We start from the raw sequence: 22,164 nt of genomic DNA, 5'->3' as shown, positions 1-22,164 counted from the left end.
AAGCACATTTGATAAAGAATCTCACCACAGGAATTTAATTCATATGGTTAAGATTACAAACTATAAGTCAATATCATGAAATATCCATTTAAAGAATAGTTTAAATTTATATCAATTGGCACATCAATTCAAGAAAAGCACACACATCTAAAAACATACACACTATATATACACATAGCAACACATCACCTATCTTACATTCACACTTTTGACAACTTTAACTGCCTGGAACAGGGCTGTGAACTTGGACATAATTGAAAAAGCCCTTGGTCTGCAAGGAAACAGCAGCCACAAAATCCATGAACTTTATTTTACAAAAGAGGCTTGAAATTATGCTTACGTATACACCCAGATTACAATGGCTTTGATTTATGTGTAAAGTCAGGTAAATAATTTAACAAACTTAGCTAATTTTGATAAAAGAATGCTAACTTTGCTACATCAACCACTAGTATCTGAAGCATGTGGATCCTGCTTCAAATCAATAATGAAGAATATTGGCAACTTTTAATTGGCCAAAATCTAGCTCCTGTCGAAAGTTTTATCAAGAACCAGCAGAATTTGAAAGAATCTAGGAAGCATGTTAACTTTCATTCTTTTTACACTCTCCCCTAGAAACAAACAACCTTGAAAACAGGAAAACAATTATCTGAACATCAATCTTTCTATAATTAAAAGCAATTTCATTGATTTACAACAATAAGATTATAAGGCTGGGTTTTCTATGGATCAGGTTTAAAAAAAAAAAAGAAAAAAAAGCCACAGAAAGAACATTTTCCAAAATGTGAAAATAAATTGGAAAAAGAAAAAGCCACATAGAAATTATTTATATCCATGAAATAACACTATAACCAATTATTTGTACAGTTCCATACACTTAATAAAACAATGTTTTTGAAAAACTGCTTTTGAAGATTTCATATATATGTATACTTACATGCACATACACACATTACACACACACACACACGTTACTCAGTTACCACATCTAAGAATACAGTAAATATCTCTCAAAATGTAGTACCAGCAAAGTTTGTCTCTTAAGAAAAATGGAAGGCTACATCTAATCACAGAATGAGGATTATGGAACCATTATATATCCCTTTTTGTCTCAGTTGCCAGGAAGCTCACATTTAATTTAATGTTTGATACCAACAACAATCTTATTCTAAGTTGCTAATTATCATCTCCTACCTGTAAAGCCTTCTGATCTTTCTCTTTTTACCTTTAGTTCGCCTGGTATGTGTTTGAGGTGCCTCAGAGAATAGATTTTAAACTAGCATTAATATAATACTGCTAGGAAATTTTTATAGTTGAGGCACTAATATATTTAAAAAGAAATCCTTCCCCTCGATGGTTCTTTTCCTCTCCACTACATGCTGTCCCTCTCTTTTCCTTCATGGCTAAACTTGAAAGGGTTGTCTACATTTAACGTTACTACTTCCTTACCTTCCTTTCATGTTTCAACTCACTGCAATTTGCCTTCCACCTTCACCATTCCACAGATACTTTTGGATTTTATATTTATCCACACAAAACAAATGTAACTACTTATTGTTTACCCAAACAGTAACAAGTTAGGGTGAGAGTTTCTATCTAAAATAGAATGTTTTGTAACTATTTATTTTGGTGAGGAAGATTGGCCCTGAGCTAACATCTGTGCCAATCTTCCTCTATTTTCTATGTGGGACACTGCCACAGTATGGCTTGATGAGCAGTGTGCAGGTCTATGCCCAGGATCTGAACCTGTGAACCCTGGGCTGCCAAAGTGGAGTGTGAGAACTTAACCACTACACCACTGGGCCAGCCCCAATGTTTTAACCAAGATTCTCTGTAAAATGGCATTTTTTAAATGTTGAGCTGACGATTTTATAGGACTTTACACACTGGAATTTTTTTAATACAATAATTTTTATTGATGTATTTGAGCCAAATCTAAAATGGACTTCATATGGTAGATAATACATGAGTAATGTGTTCTTTGTAAATTATAGTGCCTAAGACAGTTTGGTGGTATGGTCTGGTCACAAAATAATTCCTCATACAATTTCTTCCTCTACTCAAAAAATAGTGATTGTGACAGACTGAGCAGCAGCTGAGTGCTGAGTCCTGTTTAAGTGATTTTCCTGCAGCTGTGACTAGTTTATGAACATAATCAATGGGCCTATGCAGACTTAGGCAGAGTTTAAAAAAAACTGCATTGGGCAGAGTTTGTCTGTGGGGCTCTGTTTACATCTCAGGTGACTTGTCATCTTGGAGCCTAATATCTTGGCCCAGCACCCTCATGTTGTCCAGGCCCGACCACAAAAGTCTATTTTATGCATAACACACATGAGCAAATAGGTCTCTGGAAAAAAATACTCAAAAAACCATAGCTGATAATAATAGCTACTGGACACTGAACAGACACTGTTCTAAGCACTTTCCATATATCATTGTACATAACATCAATAACTACAGTGATGATAAGGATAACTACCGAGTGCCTTAACAGACCATTTCTGATTAGCATCTCATTTATTCGTCTCACAACTATAGCAAGTAGGGGCATTACTATATTTTAAAGACTCTAAAACTGAGTTGCAGGGAGGGTAAGTAGTTTGCTCAATGTTATATGACTAGGAAATACTGGAATTTAGCCTGGAGCCACACTACTTGGAATGTTTCTTTGGGGATATGTGTTTGAATTTGAAATTTGGGATGTCAGGAATACATCTCCCTGTGCAGATAGAGGAACCTCTTTTCGATCTTCTGGAAATTCTTTCAGTTGCAACTGAGGATGATAACTTGAGTCACCTGGGACACCTGGAAGAGTGCTACTGTAAGTTTTCCTTTACCCCTTCCCTTTTCTCGTCCTCATTGCTTCTAACCAGCATTAGGAAGAAATTATTTGGAAAGAAAGCACAGGGTCAGAGAGGATGGGATGAGAAACAGTGATGGTAGGGGACAGGAAGAGATAAAAGAGAAAGGAAGTTTCTTATCCCTCCCACTTCATTTAAAAGTCAGCCCAATATCCATAGATAGCACGTCTACAAAGTTAAATGGAAGGAAGAAGGGAGGAGTGCCTAGGTTGGCTTTTCAAATGTTAGAAATATATACAAAGTAGGCTATGCAAACAACGAAGTGTCTGAACGTAATTCAGAAACCAACTGACACAGTCCATCAATGACTTAGGATTTACAATTTTAAGTCATATACATGAAAGTTACACGTAAAATAAATGGAGAAGATGATTTCCTTCCTCCTTGTCTACATTCTCTATCTAGTACTTGATAAGTCATTGAGAAATTATCTTTGTAAATCAAGAAATCTGAACTTCTAAAAACTCACCAAGTTGTTGGAGCTTCATCATCTCCCATTTCACCTTCTTCTACATCCATTCCTTCTTCTCTATCCTCAGTGTGCTAAATTTAAAAATATTTACAGCCTGTCATGAAGCAGCTGTCACGCAGAAAGTAAACACTGGAATAATGTTATTCACATACTGCTAGACAACCATTACTAGAGAAGTTTAGTCACAGTAACTATCTAGACCTACAGTTAATCTTTAAGGCAATGGGAATTCTATATGACAGGGATACAAGAATTTAAGAGCAGTATGACAATAAGATAGTCATGAAGACATAGTGGAAAGTTTTAAACTGGTATTTCTCAAAATATGGTCAGTAGATTCTCTCTGGAAATAAAGGGTCTATGGCAAAATACATTTTGGAAATACATACAATGATCTTTTACAGAACTGAGAGGATCATAAGTACATTAAGGACTCTAAGAACTAAAGTAGATAATGCTTAAAGTGAATTTAAGTTGTTTTTGTCCCTAACTTTGACCATGGAGATTCTCCCCTACCCCTGCAGAGAACACTTATTAACTGGGAACACTTTAGGATATGCTGGGTATCCAGCTCTATATTGAAAATTTCAAAATAGCAAGTTTACATGGAACAGTCCAAGAAGTATCTAAATACATAAAGATGAAAGACAAGATTTTGAAAACTCTTAAGCAAAGTCAGCATCATTTCCAAATTGATAATGATTTCACTTTAAGGAATAAAATACATAAAGTAGTCTGATTAATTTACAGAGAGATATCAGATACATCTAATTAATAATTTCTTAAATTTTATCACTTGCTACTAAATGACAAGTAGGTACGGAATCTCCAGAAACTTGTCAACTCGGGACTGTCTTCAGGATGTATCATAAATAGTTTCTAAAAATAAAGTTGATTATAACTGATGGCCTTTAAAAAATCAGTGGGCAAATGGAGTATTTAACAAGTGGTTCTGAAATAACTGGCTTGCCATTTGGAAAAAAATAAAATTATAATGCAATTTATTCAAAACTCCAACATTCCTGCTGGGTTAAAGATTTAAAAGAAAAAATAAAATCATAAAAGCAGAAGAAAACAAAGGGAATTATATAATCTTGTGAAGTGGAAGCTTTTAGCATGCTACAAGGTTAGGAACAATAAAACAAAAGACCAACAAATGTTAATATTATATCCAATTTAAAAGTTCTACATAGGAAAGGCACCATAAATAAAAATTATAAGGAAAATTATAAACTGAAAAAAAAAATATCAACATATGGTTGGTAATGAGTTAATAATATTCTATATAATGAGTTTCTACACATCAATAAGAAAAAGACATTTCAACAGTAAAATGGGCAAACAGCATTAACAGGCAATTCTCTTCCTCACTGCTTCTAACAGCACAGAAGAAAAACACATCCCAGTAAACATACAGTAAGTCCCTTGATTTCATTAATAACCAAGAAAATGTTAGTTAAAACAAAGACTCACTTTTGAAGTATATACCAAATAAGCAAAGATTTTTAAACACTGATAATTCTTGATGTGGGAAAATGGGCAGGCATTCTCCATGTGCCACTGGGGGTAGAATAAATAAATGGGTACAATCTTTTTGAGAAGTAACTAGGCAATAGCTATAAAAATTTGATATATGTATATATTTTGACACAGCAATTTCACTTATTGGAATTTATCGTAAGGAGACACCTGCATAATTTAGCAATGATATACACAATACTATTCCCTGTTAATGCTGTTAACAATTTTTCACTATTAGAGATTATCTAAATGACCTCTGACAAGGGATTGTAATATATCTACAGACTCATCATGAGTCATTAAGACACTGAGACAGATCTAAATGTACTGATGCAGAAATGCATCCATTTTATACTGTTAAAAGAAGAAAGTGAGTTTGAGAACAGTATGTATTGTATGACTTCATATACACAAAAAATCCTGAAAGGATAGACAGAGAATGATAACAGTGGCTATCTTTGGAGCCTTGGATTATGGGGTAGCTCTACTTTCTATTTTAAATGTTTCTGTTTTCTTTGTACTTTTTTACACAGCATAAATATTATTTCTATAAACCAGAAATAAAAGTTTAAAAATTTTTGATGACCTGAAAGACCCATTCATATCATTTATCTCAATAACAAACTTACAAATATGTTCTGTTAGATTTAATATCAGTCTCACCTTCTGACCCAAGGTGCTTTCCTGCTCATTGGTATTGAAAACAGTGACATTTTCCAGATTAAATTGACTCTGCAAGTTAAGACCTATTAAAAAAAAAAAAAAGCCTTAAAAGCAAATCTACCAAATGCCTAAACTTCTTTAAGAATATTACTTTGCTTTCACATAACCAAGACACATAAAATGATAAATCCATAAGTAAGCAGATCAAGTCAGAAGTAACATCACACGATTTTCAAATCTTTTCTAAAAATCATTTCTTAAAGGTGTCTTTCAAGTACACAGGATTCTAAATATATTAGAATAAACATAGTCGATCCTTGTTATTTATGAATATTCAAGAACAATTTTACAAAACGCAATACATAATAATTTATAATTTTGCTGAAGCACAAATAAAAATTGTATTAACCAAAGAGACTATATAGCAATATTTATAATAAATATATTGTAGTTAACGAGAAAGCCAAGTTTCTCAATGTCAGAAAAGAAGTTACAAACAAGAAGGTCTATTGGTGCTGAAATAGACACAGAAGTACCAGTAAGATCTCATGGTTTTTGTTGTTGGCCATTAAAAAAAATACAGACAGACAGATTCAGAAATAAATATAGATGCTCATGTATTCATGGGTTAGTACACATAAGTAACTTTCCTGGTTCTGTCCACTGAGAGGGTCTAGAAGCAGTGATACTCCAGTAGCAATCAGCATATCTAGGGCCCAGATCTTGGCTTCTAAATACTACTCTTAAATAAAATGAATCAGGCCTTTTGGAGAGCTGGCTGATTCCAGGGCTCCAGGGAAACTTGAAAGAGCTCTCAATGGGCAAAATAAAACAGTTTGAACAACAATAATGATACTATGGGACTATAACCCAGAAAATAAACCAAATATCCATGAGTTCATATTGAAAAAGATGATTGAATTAATAAGTAAATAAGGGAGAAGAGACAACTCTTCCTTATAGAAGATTCTCAATTAATAAATGCAGAAGGAATGAGAGAAACAGAAAATCACTACCAGGGCAACCTAATAATAATCACTGCAGACAAGATCCAGAGGACCACTACCAAAATCAGTGGGCCAAGGCCTAGGGAAGAAAGAATATTTGCATAGCCCCAAAGTATCTCCTTCCAAATACTGATTAATCACAAAGGGAAAAGCAGTAACTTGGCAGCAGAGAAATATGCTGATCAAGGATAATATCTTAACCAAGTTATCAAGGATAACATCACCCGGAATAAGACATAGAACACCAGTAGAAATGATGCACTGAGAAGGGCGTATCACCTCTGTAGTCTTCTTCCCCCAAATCCATAACCTTAATCTAATTAGGAAAAAGCACCAGACAAACCTAAACTGAAGGGCATTCTACAAAATATTTGACTAGTATTCTTCAAAAGAGTCAAGGTCATGACAAAAACAAGCAAAGATTGAGGAATTGTCACTGACTAGGGAGATTAAAGCAACACGACAACTAAATGCAACGTGGGATCCTGGATTGAATCCTTAACCAGAAAAAAGAAAGTAGTGATAAAATTGGTAAAATCCAAATAAAGTCTGTAGTTAGGGCTGTATCAATGTTGATTTCTTAGTTTTGATAACTGTACTGTGGTTATGTAAGAGGTCAGCACTAGGTGAAGGTTATTCAGGTACTCTCTATACCTTTGTAACTCTTCTTTAAGTCTAAAGTTATTTCAAAACAAAAAGTCAAAAAAAAATCTAGCATGCTAGATCAAATCATTAAGCTGGTGAATGAACCTGGCTGACCATTCAGCATTGTCTACTTAAAATACCTTTGTTCTCTAACTATTACTCAATATAGCACATGACATAATTCTCATAAGTTAAAAATTTCAGTCATGTGTCACAACATTTAATTGGTAAATTACATGCTAAAAGGGTTTTCTGAAGGTCTTGGAATACACCCTAATGAATCACAAGCATCTATAAATGTTAAAAGAAAGAAAAGAGACATCTCAAAATGTCAACCTAGCTTATGTTAGGGTGGTAGGATTGATTACAGTTTTTTCCTTCATTTTCCAAATTTTCGGAAATAAGGTTGTGTTACTTTTATAATTTAAAAAACAATTAAAAATGTAATTTACTAAACAATATATATAAAATTACTTTTAGCCATATATTGTTAGTCTTTTAACTAGTTAATAAGAGAAAGAAAGAGTGGTTTCTCTATGTCTTGTCAGTTTAGAAATGCAGTACATTGAAAAAGAAGTCTAAAATGTTAAAAAAAAAAAAAAAATGAGCTTGGAGGCTGCAGATAACCAGGAAGGACAAAAGAATGGCTGGGAATTGAAACCTTGTTCTTACATCTATAAATTCCAGAAAAAGAAATCACAAATTAGTACTTGTGAAGGGGCATATTTCATTTCACAAAGAGATAGAGCCTTCATTCATCACACATTTAAATGGCGACTAGGTGTTTAGCACTGTTCTAGGCACACAGAATACAGAGGTGAACAACATAAACACACTGAAAATGCCAGACAGTGTTAAATGCTAAGAAGAGATTTGAAATCAGGTGATGATAATGAGTGACTGGTGGCAGGTTTAGATTAGATGCTCAAAGAGAGCCTCACTGAGGAAGTGAAATTTAAACTGAGATTGAGTGACAGCAAAAGTCAGTAATACGACAATAACAACAAAATGATTACAAACAGAGGAAAGAGTTAGTGCCAAGGCCCTAAAGTTCAATTGATCTTGTATTTTGAAGGCATAAAGAAGGTGAGATGCCAATTCAATGGGGGAAAGAATAGTTTTTTCAACAAATGGTGCTGGGACAACTGAGTATCCACACACAAAAGAATGAAATTGGACCCCTACCTCACACCATATACAAAAATTAACTCAAAATGGATCAGAGACCTAAATGTAAGAGCTAAAACCCTTAGAAGAAAACAGAGTAAATCTTTGTGACCTTGTGTTAGGCAATGGTTTTTTAGAAATGACACCAAGAGCACAAGCAACAAAAGAAATATATTAAATTTCATAAAAATTTAAAACTTTTGTGCTGTAAACGATACTATCAAGAAAGTGAAAAGGCAATCCACAGAATGAGAGAAAATGTTTGTAAATTATATATCTGATAAAACACTAGTTATCTAGAATATAAAAAGAACTCATATAACTATTTTAATAAAAGGACAACCCAATTTTAAAAATAGGCAAAGAATCTGAATTGACACGTCTTTAAGGAAGACATACAAGTGACTAGTAAGCACATGAAAAGATGCTTACAATCTTCAGTCATTCAGAAAATGCAAATCAAAATCACAATCAGATACCACTTTATACCCACCAGGATGGCTATAATAAAAAAGATGGACAATAATAAGTGTTAACAAGGATATGGAGAAATTGGAACCTACATGTGTTGATGATGTAGGATTGTAAAATGGCACAGTCTCTTTGAAAAACAGTTTGGTAGTTCCTCAAGAATTTAAATAGAGAGTTATCATATGATCCAGTAATTCTATTCTTAGATATATACCCAGGAGAAATTAAAACAGAGTTATCATATGACCCAGCGATTCTACTCTAGGTATATGCCCAAGAGAGGTGAAAACATACATCCACACAAAAACTTGTACACAAATATTCACAGCAGCATTATTCACAGTAGCCAAAAAGTAGAAACAACCCAACTGTTCATCAACTGATGAATGGATAAACAAAATGTAGTGTATTCATATAGACAATATTATTTGGTCATAAAAAGGAATGACCTACTGATACATGCTACCACACAGATGAACCCTGAAAATATTATGTGAAATTAAAAAAGGCCAGTCACAAAAGACCACACATTGTATTCCATTTTTCAAATGTCCAGAATAGGAAAGTCTACAGAGATCAATAAGTACATTAATGGTTGTTTAGGGTTTGGGGGAGAGGGTAAGGATGGAGGGAGGTGGGGAGTGACAGTTAACGAATATGGAGTTCCTTTTAGAAGGAAAAATGTTCTAACATTAACTGTAATGATGGTTGTACAACTCTGTGAATACACCAAAAAACAATGAATTGTACACTTTAAATGGTGAATCCTATGGTATATGAATTCACATCTCAAAAAAGCTGTTAAAAAAAGTAATAAAAAAAGGTGAGTTTCTGGTAATTGAAGTCTAGTTAATTAATTCAGATTAACCCTCCCACTAAGGATAACTAAAAACTTGCATAAATTCCATTAATCTATAAATATTTATAGAGCACAAACCACATTCATAGCACTGTTCTGGTCAATGAAACAGAAAAACGTTTTCACAAAAATGGTAAAGAGCTGACAAGATAGTAAGGAATATATGGCAAAAATCCAGAAGGCAAGAAAGATAAGCAATGCATCATCAGCACTCAAAGCCACTTCTTTCCTGAGGACACCTGCCAAACAGGAGGAATCAGCTGCAAAACTGAGCTACTCTTTTAGCAGCTTCCTGAAGCTAGGATGATAAAAGTAAATTTCTGAGCCCAAGGAAGGTGGGGAATCTAAATCCCACCCCAACCATCTTCAAGGCTGGGAGCGCAGAGGGCTGCAGTCTCAGGTAAGGCTATACCAAATTGCAGTCCAGTGCCAAGTCTTCTCGATGATCTAAGGAATCACAGGCCTTGAGCTGGGCTGGATTAAAGTAATCTTGGACTTGTGGTAGCCCCTTTCCAAAGACACCTAGCAGAAGTAATGAAAATTATCTGGAGAAAGGTATCTTTCCTAGGCCTCAGAATTTTTCCTTCAAATATCTTCACAAATATAACATCCAAAATTAACCAGGCACATAAAAAGATAAGACATCATGAGTGAGAAACAGTAGAAGCAGACACTAGAGGCAGACCCATGGAGACTTAAGATACTGAAAGTATCAGACACAGAAGATAAAAATAACAATGCTTAGCCTGGTTAAAAAACAAACTTGAAAATATCAGTAGGGAATAAGAAACTAAAAAGTGACATACCAGACTTAAAAGACAACTTCTAGAAATGACAAATCAATAATGGAAGTTTAGAACTCATTTAGCAGCTGATTATTCATAGCTGAAGAGAGAAGTAGTGAACTATAAAACATACCTGAAGAAATTATTCAGAAAGTGAGGGAAAGAGACAAAGATGAAAGTATAGAAAGTGTAAGAGACAGAGGATATAGTGTGAAGGTATAAGGATGTTTACTGGAGTTCCAGAAAGAGAACAAGAGGCATACACAATATTTGAAGAGATAATGGCTAAAATTTTTACAAACTAAATTAAGGACATCAATCCACAGATTCAAGATACTCACAAATCTGAGCATGATAAATAAAAAGAAATCTATGCTTGGATACATCGTAGCAAAACTGAAAAAAAAAACACCAAAAAAACCTCAAGAACAAATAGAGGAAAAAATCTAGATTGTCTTCAAAGGAGTTAGACTGACATTTGACTTGTCTACAGAACAATGGGAGATAGAAGACAAAGTACGATTATGATTATCTCCTAAAAAATGAAATTCTGTATCTAGTGCCAACCTAGACTCTTATATCCACTGAAAACATTCTTCAAGAATAAAGAAATAAAGATTTTCAGACCAAAACACAGATCTGCACTAAGGAAAAATCTAAAGGGGAAATGATCATAGATAGAGGTCAGAAATACAAGTGGTAAATACCTTTGTAAATCTAAATCCTGACCACATTAAATAGGTAGGAAAAAACAAAAACAACATAGATCTAGCATGACAAAAAGAAAGCACATAAAAACCACTGCTAATATATAGTATAGGTCTTACCACATGTAGGCATTGTCATAAGCTCTTCACATATTTTAATTCATTTAACCTTTACAACATATGAAGTAGGTAGAGTGTATCACGCTAAAATTAAGAAGGAAAGACTGAAGCAAAGAGATATTAAAATCTGGCATATTTGAACAGATTGCGGGGGGGAGGACTCTGGAGTACAGGCAATGTTACATTTCTGACCTGGATAAGTACTTGCTTCATAATTAGTATACTATACATTTACTTTATGCACTTTTCTATATGACTGTTATATTTCACAGTAAAAAATGGTAAAAGAAATGAAAGGAAGTAAAATGTGGCTAAACAGTGGTGATTGAGGGAGAAAATGGAAGCAGAAAAATAAGCATACATTATGAAATAAAATGAAAACACTGGTTCATATCTACATATTTCAGTGTGACTCAACTACACATCATTATTAGTAAGCTCTGAATTTAAAGACAAAATCAACGACTTTATTTAAGGATTACCTGTATTATACAGCAGAACCAGTATAGCTATTTACAAGTAAAAGAAAATAAAGTGACAATTTTCTATGCTATCCTTCGAATTTTTAGAACCATTTTTCTTGTTAGCATCATGGCAGATCCTAATCCATTAAAAATTGGGAAAGATTTTCTTACAAAACATTTGTTTAATGTATAAAAGCTTACCTGATTTCTCAGATAAAGGGAAAAGCCTGGCCAAAAAGAGTTGAATTCGGCCACAGAAGACTGTATTCTGGGATTTTGATAATCTTCTTAGGAGATCTAACAATACATAGAAATGAAGGTTACACAGAAGAGATCATTCTTTGTTTATTACAACCACACCCGGGTTTCTTAACCAGTTTGTCAAGAGTATTTTCCTAAAGCAGTAGTTCCCAAAATGGGGGTAGAAATTATTGCCACAGAAAAGCACTACAAAATTAGGAGTAAAACAAGTTTAGCAGAGTCAAGAAGAGCTTTATCAAAAATTTTTTGGTTTTCATTAAGTTTACAGGCAGAACAGGAACATTTTAATTTAAAGTGAATGAGTAGTTTTAATAAATCAGACTGTTATTTAAAAATGAAGATATTAATCTATTTAAAAATTTTTATCACTGTGTTTAATTCAACTACCGGTTTTTCTGGCCACATTTACATTTTATAAAACAATCATTTACCACAGAAGAACTTACCATTGCACATACGTAGTAAGTAATTTTTCCCAGCAGAATAAAACGTATTCTGAAATTAAGACAGATATGACTGTTGTTCAGAAGTCGTTACACATCCTTCAATAGTAAGCCACAGGAAGTAAAAATATTAAAGAACACTATCATGCACTGAGACTCTACTATGCCACTTTCACTTATTTTCAAGCAAATAACACTTTCAATGAAATAAAAATATTTTTAAATATGTAAGGTAACAAAACAAGAAACTAAGCAACTGCTTTAAATATGTAAGTGTGTATTTCCAAGTTAGTTGTTACTACTTAGTCAAATTTTGCACTTCAGCTTTCCTTCCATACATCACTTACATGGCTCCCCCAAGAGACCGCAACATATATTAATTCCTTCATAAGGACAGATACACTTTTTAGCAATCAGCAATATTAGAAATAGAAGCAAAAAATCTACTCTTAGGACTCTGGATCCATAGAAACACAATGTTACCAAGAAAAAAAACCCAAAAGTAAGGCACTTACTGATTTCCAAGTAGCAACATTTTTTTCCACAAAAGTGAATATTGTGTCACACTGATCCAAAGGAAGACAATCCAAAACATCTCCCAACAATACAAAAGGTGTAGATGCAGTACAAATACCTTCAAGTGGAGCACAAGTCAATTTAAAAGTTTAAAAAATTGTAGTGTAAAACAGCCCACGCAAAATAATTCTGAAGAATATCTTAAAGGTATACTTAGTCAGTCCTAACGAAGTTTTAAAAGTCAAGAAATGGAAGCAACCAAAAAGTCCTTAAACGGGACATACTTATGTAATTTCTGGTATGTGCACTCAACAATAACGATGAGGAAGATAATTCTCGATAACACTTTTATAGCATTTACTATATGTCAGGCACACTAAGTACTTTACATATACTAACACATTTAATCCTTATAACCCTATGAGGTAGATAATATTATCTCCAGTTCATAGAATGGGAAAATTGAGACACAGAGAAGTTAAATAAATGGCAGAGCTGGGATATGAACCCAGGCAGTCTAGCTCCAGTCTGCTTGCACCACCACTACGAATGTAATACAGCCAATTAAAAGCAATGATTATGATGACTATAATAACTTGGAAAATGCTTATGATACTAGGTGAAAACAGCAGGATTCAAAACTGTATGTATATTATGGTTACAACAACAACATGTTTTTTTAATTTTAAATTTTAGTTATAGAAAAACTAAAAACATATACCAAAACAAATGTAGTTTTAAAAAGAATTATGACTAGTATTTTCCCATTTTTTCATTTCTAAATGTTCTATAATGTTGCTAAGTGTTTTGAAAAGAATTATCTTTAAATAAGATAACAAAAAGGCTTGATACTGATTTCAACTATTAATAAACATTTAAAATAACAGTATTGTTTCAGGGAAAGAACAGTAAAGTAAAATGTTTATTTCTAAATTCAATGTTATTAAAGTAAAGCAATAAATTAAAAGCTTTTTAAAGAAAAGGTCATTTAGACTAACAATACTTTTATCTTCCTGCTCATTCTTCCTTCTATTTTAAGGTAATACTTACTAACACTTGTTAAGTGTTTAAGAAAAGTAGCCACTTATGCATAATATGTAAAAAAGTATCTAGGGGGCACTGCAAGCCCCAAACACTGCATTTAATATATGTTCAGAAAAAGGAAGTAGTATTTCTAGCTCTGATAAGATCACATCTGGAATGTGATGTGAGGGATACTGTCTAGAACCACTGGGTGGCATAAGGCAGCAGATTTCAACTCCAGTTGATAATCAAAACTATCTAACAGAAATCAAATAGTGAGCTCCATCAATGGGCACAGAGGCTGGTTGACTACCTGCCAGGGTCGTTACAGAGGGGAGCAGGATAGGCCAGATATGAGACTGGACTAGATGATCTCTAACGTCCCTTAACACTTAGATTCCATGATACCATATGCCCTGTATATCCAAGAGATTTGAGAAGTATACTCTGCTCTTAGTTGCAGCATAGCCTGGCATAAGTTAACTCACATTTAATAATTATAGAACTTAACAAAATTACCTAGATCTCATTACCAAAGACTCTGATTCAGTAAAACTAAGCTAGGCCCTGGCAATCTCACTTAAATATAGAGATTCACCGGTGATTCTGATGAGTTGGGTTATAACACGACCCCCTGGAACTTTTGCAACTCATATCCCAGCCTCTGCAATTGCCCTCTTTGCTTGCCTTTAACCTTGGCGACAGATAGGCACTTCCTCAGCTCCCAAACACCTTGTTATGTTCATACTTCCATGGTTTTGTTGATAATGCTGTTTTCTGCCTAGTCTTCCTTCTATCACATGGTAAATTGATAAGGCCACCTCATCTTTGTTTCTGAAGCACACTGTATGTAACTTATAGCACTCCCCAAATCCTGTTTATCTTTATATAAACTATGAGCTTTTTAAATGGTAGGCATTTTTATATGCTTTAACCAGTAAAGTATCTGACACTGAACAGAAGCTCAATAAATATCTGCTGGGTTGAATTTAACAAAACATATTTATGGACAATTCAAAAACATGGTACACAAATAATACAATAATAATCTCTCTCAAGAAGGGACTTTTCCTATCAAATTAAAATAAAAAAGCACTTAAGCTTTTATTTATGGTTTAAGTTCTTAAGTCCTCATCTTTCTCAAAGAAAGTAAAAGTTCTAAACATAGACTTTGTACAACTTCAAGTGTTAAAGACATTAACAGTCTACAACAGTAACATATCAAAGAACTAAGCAGATGCCGCAAACTGAGAGAAAGTGGGCAAAGAACACTCCACTGTGGAACTCATTTAAGTATGCCTAATGATGGAATGAAGAAGCATCTCATATAAAACACATAAGGTCAGAATTTATGAACTATGCTTAAGTTCACAAAACAGCTTGCTGCTACACTGGAAGACTACTTTTACCTTGCATTTTCCAGTTTTTGCAGGAATAAGCATCAAAATGATAAATATATGAATAATGCTTTACAGAGTAAAAGCATTTTTCACATAAATTATCTGAATTAATCAAATGAGTATTTTAACCAAATTGGTCAAAGAATACTGATAAAATATTTTTTCATTACTTCTTTCTGCAAATATTTAATGAGCTCCTCCAATGTGTTAGGCACTGTGTATCTACTATGTGCCTTTTTTAAAGTCTCTCAAAACTGCTGCCCACTGCCCCCGCCCGATTTTAACAGTCTCCTACCTAGTTTTCCTGCCAGCAGTCTCTCCCAACCCAGTTCTTCCTCCATAGCTCCTCTTTAGCACGGCATACAAAGTCCTTTACAAATGACCCTAACTACTGCTCCTGCATCTTTCCTCACCATTCTCATTATTCTCTCACCCCTCTGCTCCACGCAGTTCTTTAGCCATGCTGAACGTGGCTTTTACACAGCTATTCCCTTCTGTTTCTGCCTTACAAATTCATCATCCCTCCCATCTTGGCTCTTGTGTTATAGCTTCCTTTCTAAGACCTTCCTGATTCCTTTAGACTCTGAAGTTTAGAGAATCACTTCAATCACAGTAATTACAGCATGGTATGACATTTACACATCTCTTTCCTCCATTAGCTACTAGATTCCTTCCGGGTAGGGAATATGTTTTATTTACTACTGAATCTCCAAGTCCTAGCTCAGTACCAGGCACACAGCAGATGCTCAATAAATATTTACTGAATGAACAAAACAACTGGAGAACAAAGAAAGTGTCAAAATGTGTGCTGCATAATAGAGATGAAAAATACGTGTGAGCTAATTTCATTGGGACAACTTCTTGGCAAAGGTGGTAGGCAGAAACTGAAGAAAGAACAAAATCAGGCACAGAGGTATAGGGAGAAACAAAATCAGGTAAGTTTTAAATAAAGCATGTTATGTCCAAAATTACTTTAAAAAAAGAAAGCCATACTTACCTTCAGTTACTCCCCCAATAGCAAGAGAAATAATAGCTAAAACGTTTTCACATGATGAATGATTTATCTACCAACAGAGGAGAAAACAATTTAGGGGCAAGAGTTGAGACTAATTTGGTAACAATAAAAACATACCATCTGACATTAAATTGATTATGACAAATATGGGATAAAAATGTCTCTTACAGAAGATAAAACTACTTTCTAAGATGGAAATACAAAACTGAACAGTAATAGAGTCACTAATTGTTGAAGTATATCAAGTAAGTAATAAGTACATGACTCACTTAAAATCCAATGGCCTTAGGAAAATGTTTACAGTAGCATGATTAAGGCTCTAAGTTACTCAACCACAGAAGTACTGAGGTCAAAACTCAATCAATGGCATAGGCAAAGGCAGGGCCAAGGAAATTAATTGTACTGGGGCATCAATATGTCTGAGGGAGGGCTTTAATGGAAGGGAGGTAGTGCTTAGGTTCTATAACATCATAAAACCCAGCATTTATTGAGTGTTCCTTAAATGTTGTTTTATACAGGAACCCTGAAAGAATGGTATTTCCCCTCTTACAAATGAAATTGAGTTCAGAAAAGCAAAGCAACTTGCCCAATGGTTCACAACAGGTAGTTAGGTCTGAAGAGGAGTAAAAATGAATTTTGATCCAGAATTGTCCGAAAGAAAGGGACATTGTATTCCAACTGTTAGAAAAGGATCTAGCTTCTCAGCACCCATCCTTTCGCTTAACCAAGAATAAACTGCTAAAACTTTCCCTTTCATTTGAGCGTCCCATTAATGGTAAATAAATTCGGATTGTTCATGTTTAGATTAAGTTTCTCTGAACTCTAAACTTATACTGAAGTTGGACAGGTTGTAGTTATTTTTGCATGCAAACTGATGAGGAGAATGCCAGAAGAAAATGAGCGCATGAATCCCAGCTTCCATGCTGAACAACCTTCAACTAGAGCTTTCACGCCACTACAGGATGTGTCACTGTTTATACAGCAACATGAGAGGGCTCACTTCCAACTTCTAGTTCTTGCTAAGTAAGACCTCACGTCAACTTTTCTTATATTCACTTGGAGAGGGCTCTCTTCATTTATTAAACCAAACCATTAAACTGCACCTGTGCTGTCAAATGCCTTAATTACTACATAACTCCTGTACTATGATCAAGTTAGCTTTCACAAAGCAGCAGGCTCACTCTAAAAAAAATGCTTAAATACCCATTCTAAGAACAAAAGCAATTTAAAAAAAAACTGGTTTATTAATTTGCCAGCAAAATTTTAACAATAAAGGATAAGCATACTTACAATTTCTTCTTCTAGAACACCTCTGAAAGCTTGGTCAAGGGTACATTTTTTTTCATTTTCACTATTAAAAAACAAAAGACACTTGCATTTTTTAAACAGCTCAGGTGAGTATAAAGATCCAGGCAAGCATATTTCATGGATATCAATGCCTTACCTGCCAGGTAACTGGCTGAAGGTATTCAACAGTGGCTTAATATTTTTGTTGTTCAGGGCCTCTCTGGTAGACTTCTAAAAAAATAAAAATAGCAAATAAGTGGAAAGATTTTGCTTTTTACTGAAAATCATATCAATAGCATGTCTAACTAAAAAATGTTTTTACCTGGAAAAAATTACCTATCAGTCATTCTATCAGTAATTCTTATTCAAATGCCACTTACTGATACAGACTCTCATCACTTTAAACCTGGCAAGAGCTTCCTAGCTAGACTTTCTTATTCCAGGTTTTTCCTCCTACCATCTCTTTCAATATCACATTCATGAGAGTATTCTGCTTTTTTCAAAAAGAAAAAACCAAAACCATCCAAATGGCTCCTTATTTACAGGTTTCGGTTTTGAAGTTTCATAGCTCACTCTCAAGGTCCCTGATAATGTTATCCCATTCATATCCAATCTTATTTCCCACTATCCCCTCACACATACTCTCCACTAAGGTCTAGCTATTTTTTCATCAGTTTCTATCAACCTTACTCTAGTGTATTCATACATTCATGTTGTTCTTTCTGCCTGCTCATCCAAATTCTATCCATTCTTCAAGACCCGTCTCAAGTCCTACCTCCTCTAAGTGGCTTGCTCGGCACAGTCCCTGCTGATTGTCTTAAAGTAGTCATAAGTGACAGACAAAAATATTGCAAAGTCATTCGTCCTGTGAAAATTCACATACACTTGCAAAGTCATCTTATTGCCTCATAGGAGTTAGATTTATACTGGAAATGTCCATTCCTGACTCTGCCACAATAGGCTGTGTAATCTTGGGCCTATCCTTTTATCTCTTTGTGCTTCATTTTCCTCTCCAGTTGAATAAGAGGGTTGTTGTAGATCCTTACTACCAGCAGCAGCAGTGGCATCACCTGTGAACTTGACAGAAATGCAGAATCTCAGGCCGGATTCCAGAACTACTGAACCAGAATCTACATTTAACAAGATCTCTAGGTGATCCCACTACACACTGAAGCTTCAGAAGCATTAGATTGGATGATCTCCAATTAAATGGTCCCCTTCAGGACTAACATGATCTTGGATATTCCTAACAGTTACTCTTAACAGAACATCAGAACACCAGGGATTACAGCAAAATGCACAGAAAGAAAACGATTTTGATGACATAAACAAGATATAATCTGGTAGGAAAAAAAAAAGAAACCCCACGCTGTATGGAAAAAAAAAACAAACCCTGAACACAAGAAAACTACTGACTACAAAGAAACAATTTTCTTTCACAGAATCTTTAATCTGCCATCACTATAATTACATAAACATAGTTGAATGAGTAGTTTCATGACTTGAAATACTGGCACACATGCTAAAGACAAAATACAGTCAAACAACTTTGCACAGAGTTTTTCATGCTGGAGGCTATGATGGACCATATAAAAAGAATACTGGGTCTGAAGTCAGAAACATCAGTGAAGTAAATCACAACATTGCCGGGAGACGAGTGTCTCAGTTTCTATCTCACACATAAGAGTTAATAAAACTTAGCCTACTTCACAACGCTATTCTAAGAGTTAAATAAGGCAACATGAAGACGCTCTGTAAGGTGTTTCCCAAATGCTCAAACTGCTCTTCCCCAAAGCGTAAGAATAAAATAACATTTGGCAACCTTTCCAAAGCTAATCTCTGTTTGTCTTTTCCCATTTAGGATCTCCTCCTCGATCTCTTAGGAGTGAGATACGGAGGGTTAAAGGAGTAAGGAATAGGCGACCGGAAAAACGACCTGGCAGCTTAGGAGGCGGGGCGGGAACCGGTTCTCTGGGCTGAAACCAACTCCCGCCCCCCACGCCCCCAGAGTAACTCCCCTTCCAGTTCTGGAGACACCTGACCCGCTAAGCGAGCACCGCAGAGGAGCTGGACCGCATCGGAGGCGGTCTTCGGGTAAGCCCTCCACGCAGGGCTCAAAGACGCCCAGAAATCGAGGCCGCGGGAGCCACTGGCGGGAGGGCGGAGACGGACAGCAGAGGACGCGCGAAAGAGACAGCTAATGCGCCTTTCTCACCTCCCAGCCCCCGAAGGGGCCAGGAGCCCACCCCGAAGCGTGCACACCTCGGTCCCCGCTTTACCCCAGGGCAAAATTCGAGTAATTTTAGGGAAAGAAGGGCAAAGAGTAGCGCTGAGTTACGCCCGCCCCCTCCGGCCTCCTGCTCACCGTGAACCGCGTCCGCGCTTCGGGCAAACTGAAAAGCTGCGGCGTCGGAGACATCTTCCCGGCTGCGCTTGCCCGCCACCGCGCTGTGGCGCTCGCTGATGACGTCAAGCAGGGAGCAACGAGATTGCCGGCTCTGTGCATGGCTAGAGCGGCCTGTGAACCCAGGGGCGGGCCAACTGGCTGTTGGGAGCTTTCTTGGGGACCGAGTTCAGGTGGGCGTTGGAACCCTGAGTCAGCCGCACAGTACTTAGTCGGGTTTGTGGGGAACCCTCGAGGTGACGGCATATGGGCGGCCTCATCCTGTAAGCTTTGCGCTGCCGGGCGGGGACTAGGCCGGGATGGGCACCGGCTGTGTTCTTTGTGCTTTAGGGAAGCCGGGAGAATGGCGGCTAGTTACGGCTCAATGGGCCGCGGGGGAAGGTACCGGCTGCCTGAGAGCCCGAGCCTGGCGGGTTATCTGGGGAAGCGTTCGCAGTGGCCTTGGGCCTCCGGACCGCAGTCATTCTCCCTGAAGGAGTGGTCTCAGCTCCGGATTTACGCATTAGCCTTGTGGTTCAAGTGCCCTGTGGCTCAGGAGCAGTTCACTCTCCTGTGAAATACCAGTAATGCCTGTATCACAGGGCTGTTGAAAAGCGCGAACGGAATAATGAAGGCAAGTGTGGCTTGTAAAGCAATCTAAGTATTAGTGTTAATATCTTGGAATCAGTTAACTTTGCTGGCACGTAGAGGTCTCTGCTAAAGAGAAAGACCGAGGAGGAATGCAGTACTCGGCTCCGATTGGAAAATGGGTGGGGCCGCGTCCAGGTGGAGGCACCCGTTGCGAAACCCTGTCTCCTCAGCGATTTCCTCCCTTGTCTCCTCTCACTTGAGAGCCTTGGCTAATGAGAAGCCAAGTGCCAGTAACTTTCTCAGTTGGGATTATGCTGTGAGGAAACAAGCAGTGACCCAAGTGCGAGGAACTTCCTACCGGCTCTAATTCCCTTCTGTGGGTACCTAAATGAAGAAAGCTAGGCGCCCTTTACCTTGTTCCCCTCATTGACATCCAACGAGGATGTAGGAAGTTAACGAAAGACAACTTTAGGGTCTTGCCCCTAAGTGGGAATTGAGAACAGTGATGGCTACCTGGAACACTACAGTCTTTTTTAGAATCAACAGAATCATTCAGGTTTGATTGTATAACTTAAATGTCCAAATAGGCAAAATAAACTGGTATTAACTAATTTAATAGGTAGCTAGTGTAATAGGATTATTATTATTATATTACAGATGATTACTAACTACCTGGAGCACAACTAAGACCTGAGAGGTAGATAAAATTAGTTTTTACAAAATCCCAAACATAAGAAGAGCTGGTGTTTATTGACTCATCCATGAAAGCCCAGTGACTTAGAATGTTATTTGTTTATTCAGCAATTATTTTGGGGGCATTTTTGTACACAGTGGACAGTATTTGTTGAATGAATAATAAATATATGAACAAATGATTGAATGAACAAAATAATACAGCTTAATTCCTGTTTTGAGGAGCTATGGTTAACATGAAACAACTACAGTGTACAATTTCTATCATTAGTAATTTAGATAATAACTACTGTAAGAGGTCAAAGGAGAAAGAGAGATCACTACCATATGAGGTGGTCAAGGAATCTTCATGGAGAAGATAGAGCATGACCTGGACCTTGAAGGATTCTGGTAGGCATAGGTAGAGTGGGAAGGGCTGAACAGGAAAGACATTCCACATGGAGAGAAGGTATGAGGAGAGGTGTGAAGCGAGGAAGCACAGCGAAAGACAGCTGTTTACTTTAACGTTAGGTTCTGAACAGAAATAGGGCTGAAAACTGAAGTTGGAACCAGGTGGTATTAACGTTTGAAGCCAAAGAATGTTGTGGGTTTAAAAATGGCTTTTATAGTTCCTGCCAAGTTATAGCCAGCAGTGTATTTTGAGGGAAGGAGAAAATGAGCTGTTTTGCTGCTAACAAGGGAAGCAACACCAGGTAAAGAAACAGGGAAAACAGCAGCAATCATCAGGTGATAATGAGGAGTTGTTGTTTAATAGGTACAGATTTCAGCTTGGGGTAATGAAAAAGTTCTGGAGCTGGATAGTGGTGATGG

General features: G+C 36.2%; 1 protein-coding gene across 2 annotated transcripts in view; it reads right to left on the bottom strand.

Moving 5' to 3' along the window:
• Positions 1-21,521, bottom strand: part of THOC1 (THO complex subunit 1) — a 55,211-nt gene extending 33,690 nt beyond the window's left edge. For both annotated transcript variants that reach the window (XM_014862972.3, XM_014862973.3), the window contains exons 1-9: positions 20,053-21,521; positions 17,845-17,918; positions 17,691-17,751; positions 16,383-16,449; positions 12,962-13,080; positions 12,450-12,498; positions 11,944-12,039; positions 5,518-5,600; positions 3,331-3,404 (exon numbers count right to left, since the gene is read on the bottom strand). In XM_014862972.3, the coding sequence (XP_014718458.2) occupies positions 3,331-3,404; positions 5,518-5,600; positions 11,944-12,039; positions 12,450-12,498; positions 12,962-13,080; positions 16,383-16,449; positions 17,691-17,751; positions 17,845-17,918; positions 20,053-20,337 (908 nt within the window). In that variant the 5' untranslated portion in view covers positions 20,338-21,521. The remainder of the gene's footprint in view (positions 1-3,330; positions 3,405-5,517; positions 5,601-11,943; positions 12,040-12,449; positions 12,499-12,961; positions 13,081-16,382; positions 16,450-17,690; positions 17,752-17,844; positions 17,919-20,052) is intronic.
• Between the last annotated feature and the right edge of the window lie 643 nt (positions 21,522-22,164).

The sequence above is a fragment of the Equus asinus genome, chromosome 7, assembly GCF_041296235.1.
Source record: "Equus asinus isolate D_3611 breed Donkey chromosome 7, EquAss-T2T_v2, whole genome shotgun sequence".
Taxonomy (NCBI): Eukaryota; Metazoa; Chordata; class Mammalia; order Perissodactyla; family Equidae; genus Equus; species Equus asinus.
This window is presented reverse-complemented; position numbering and strand designations above follow the sequence as displayed.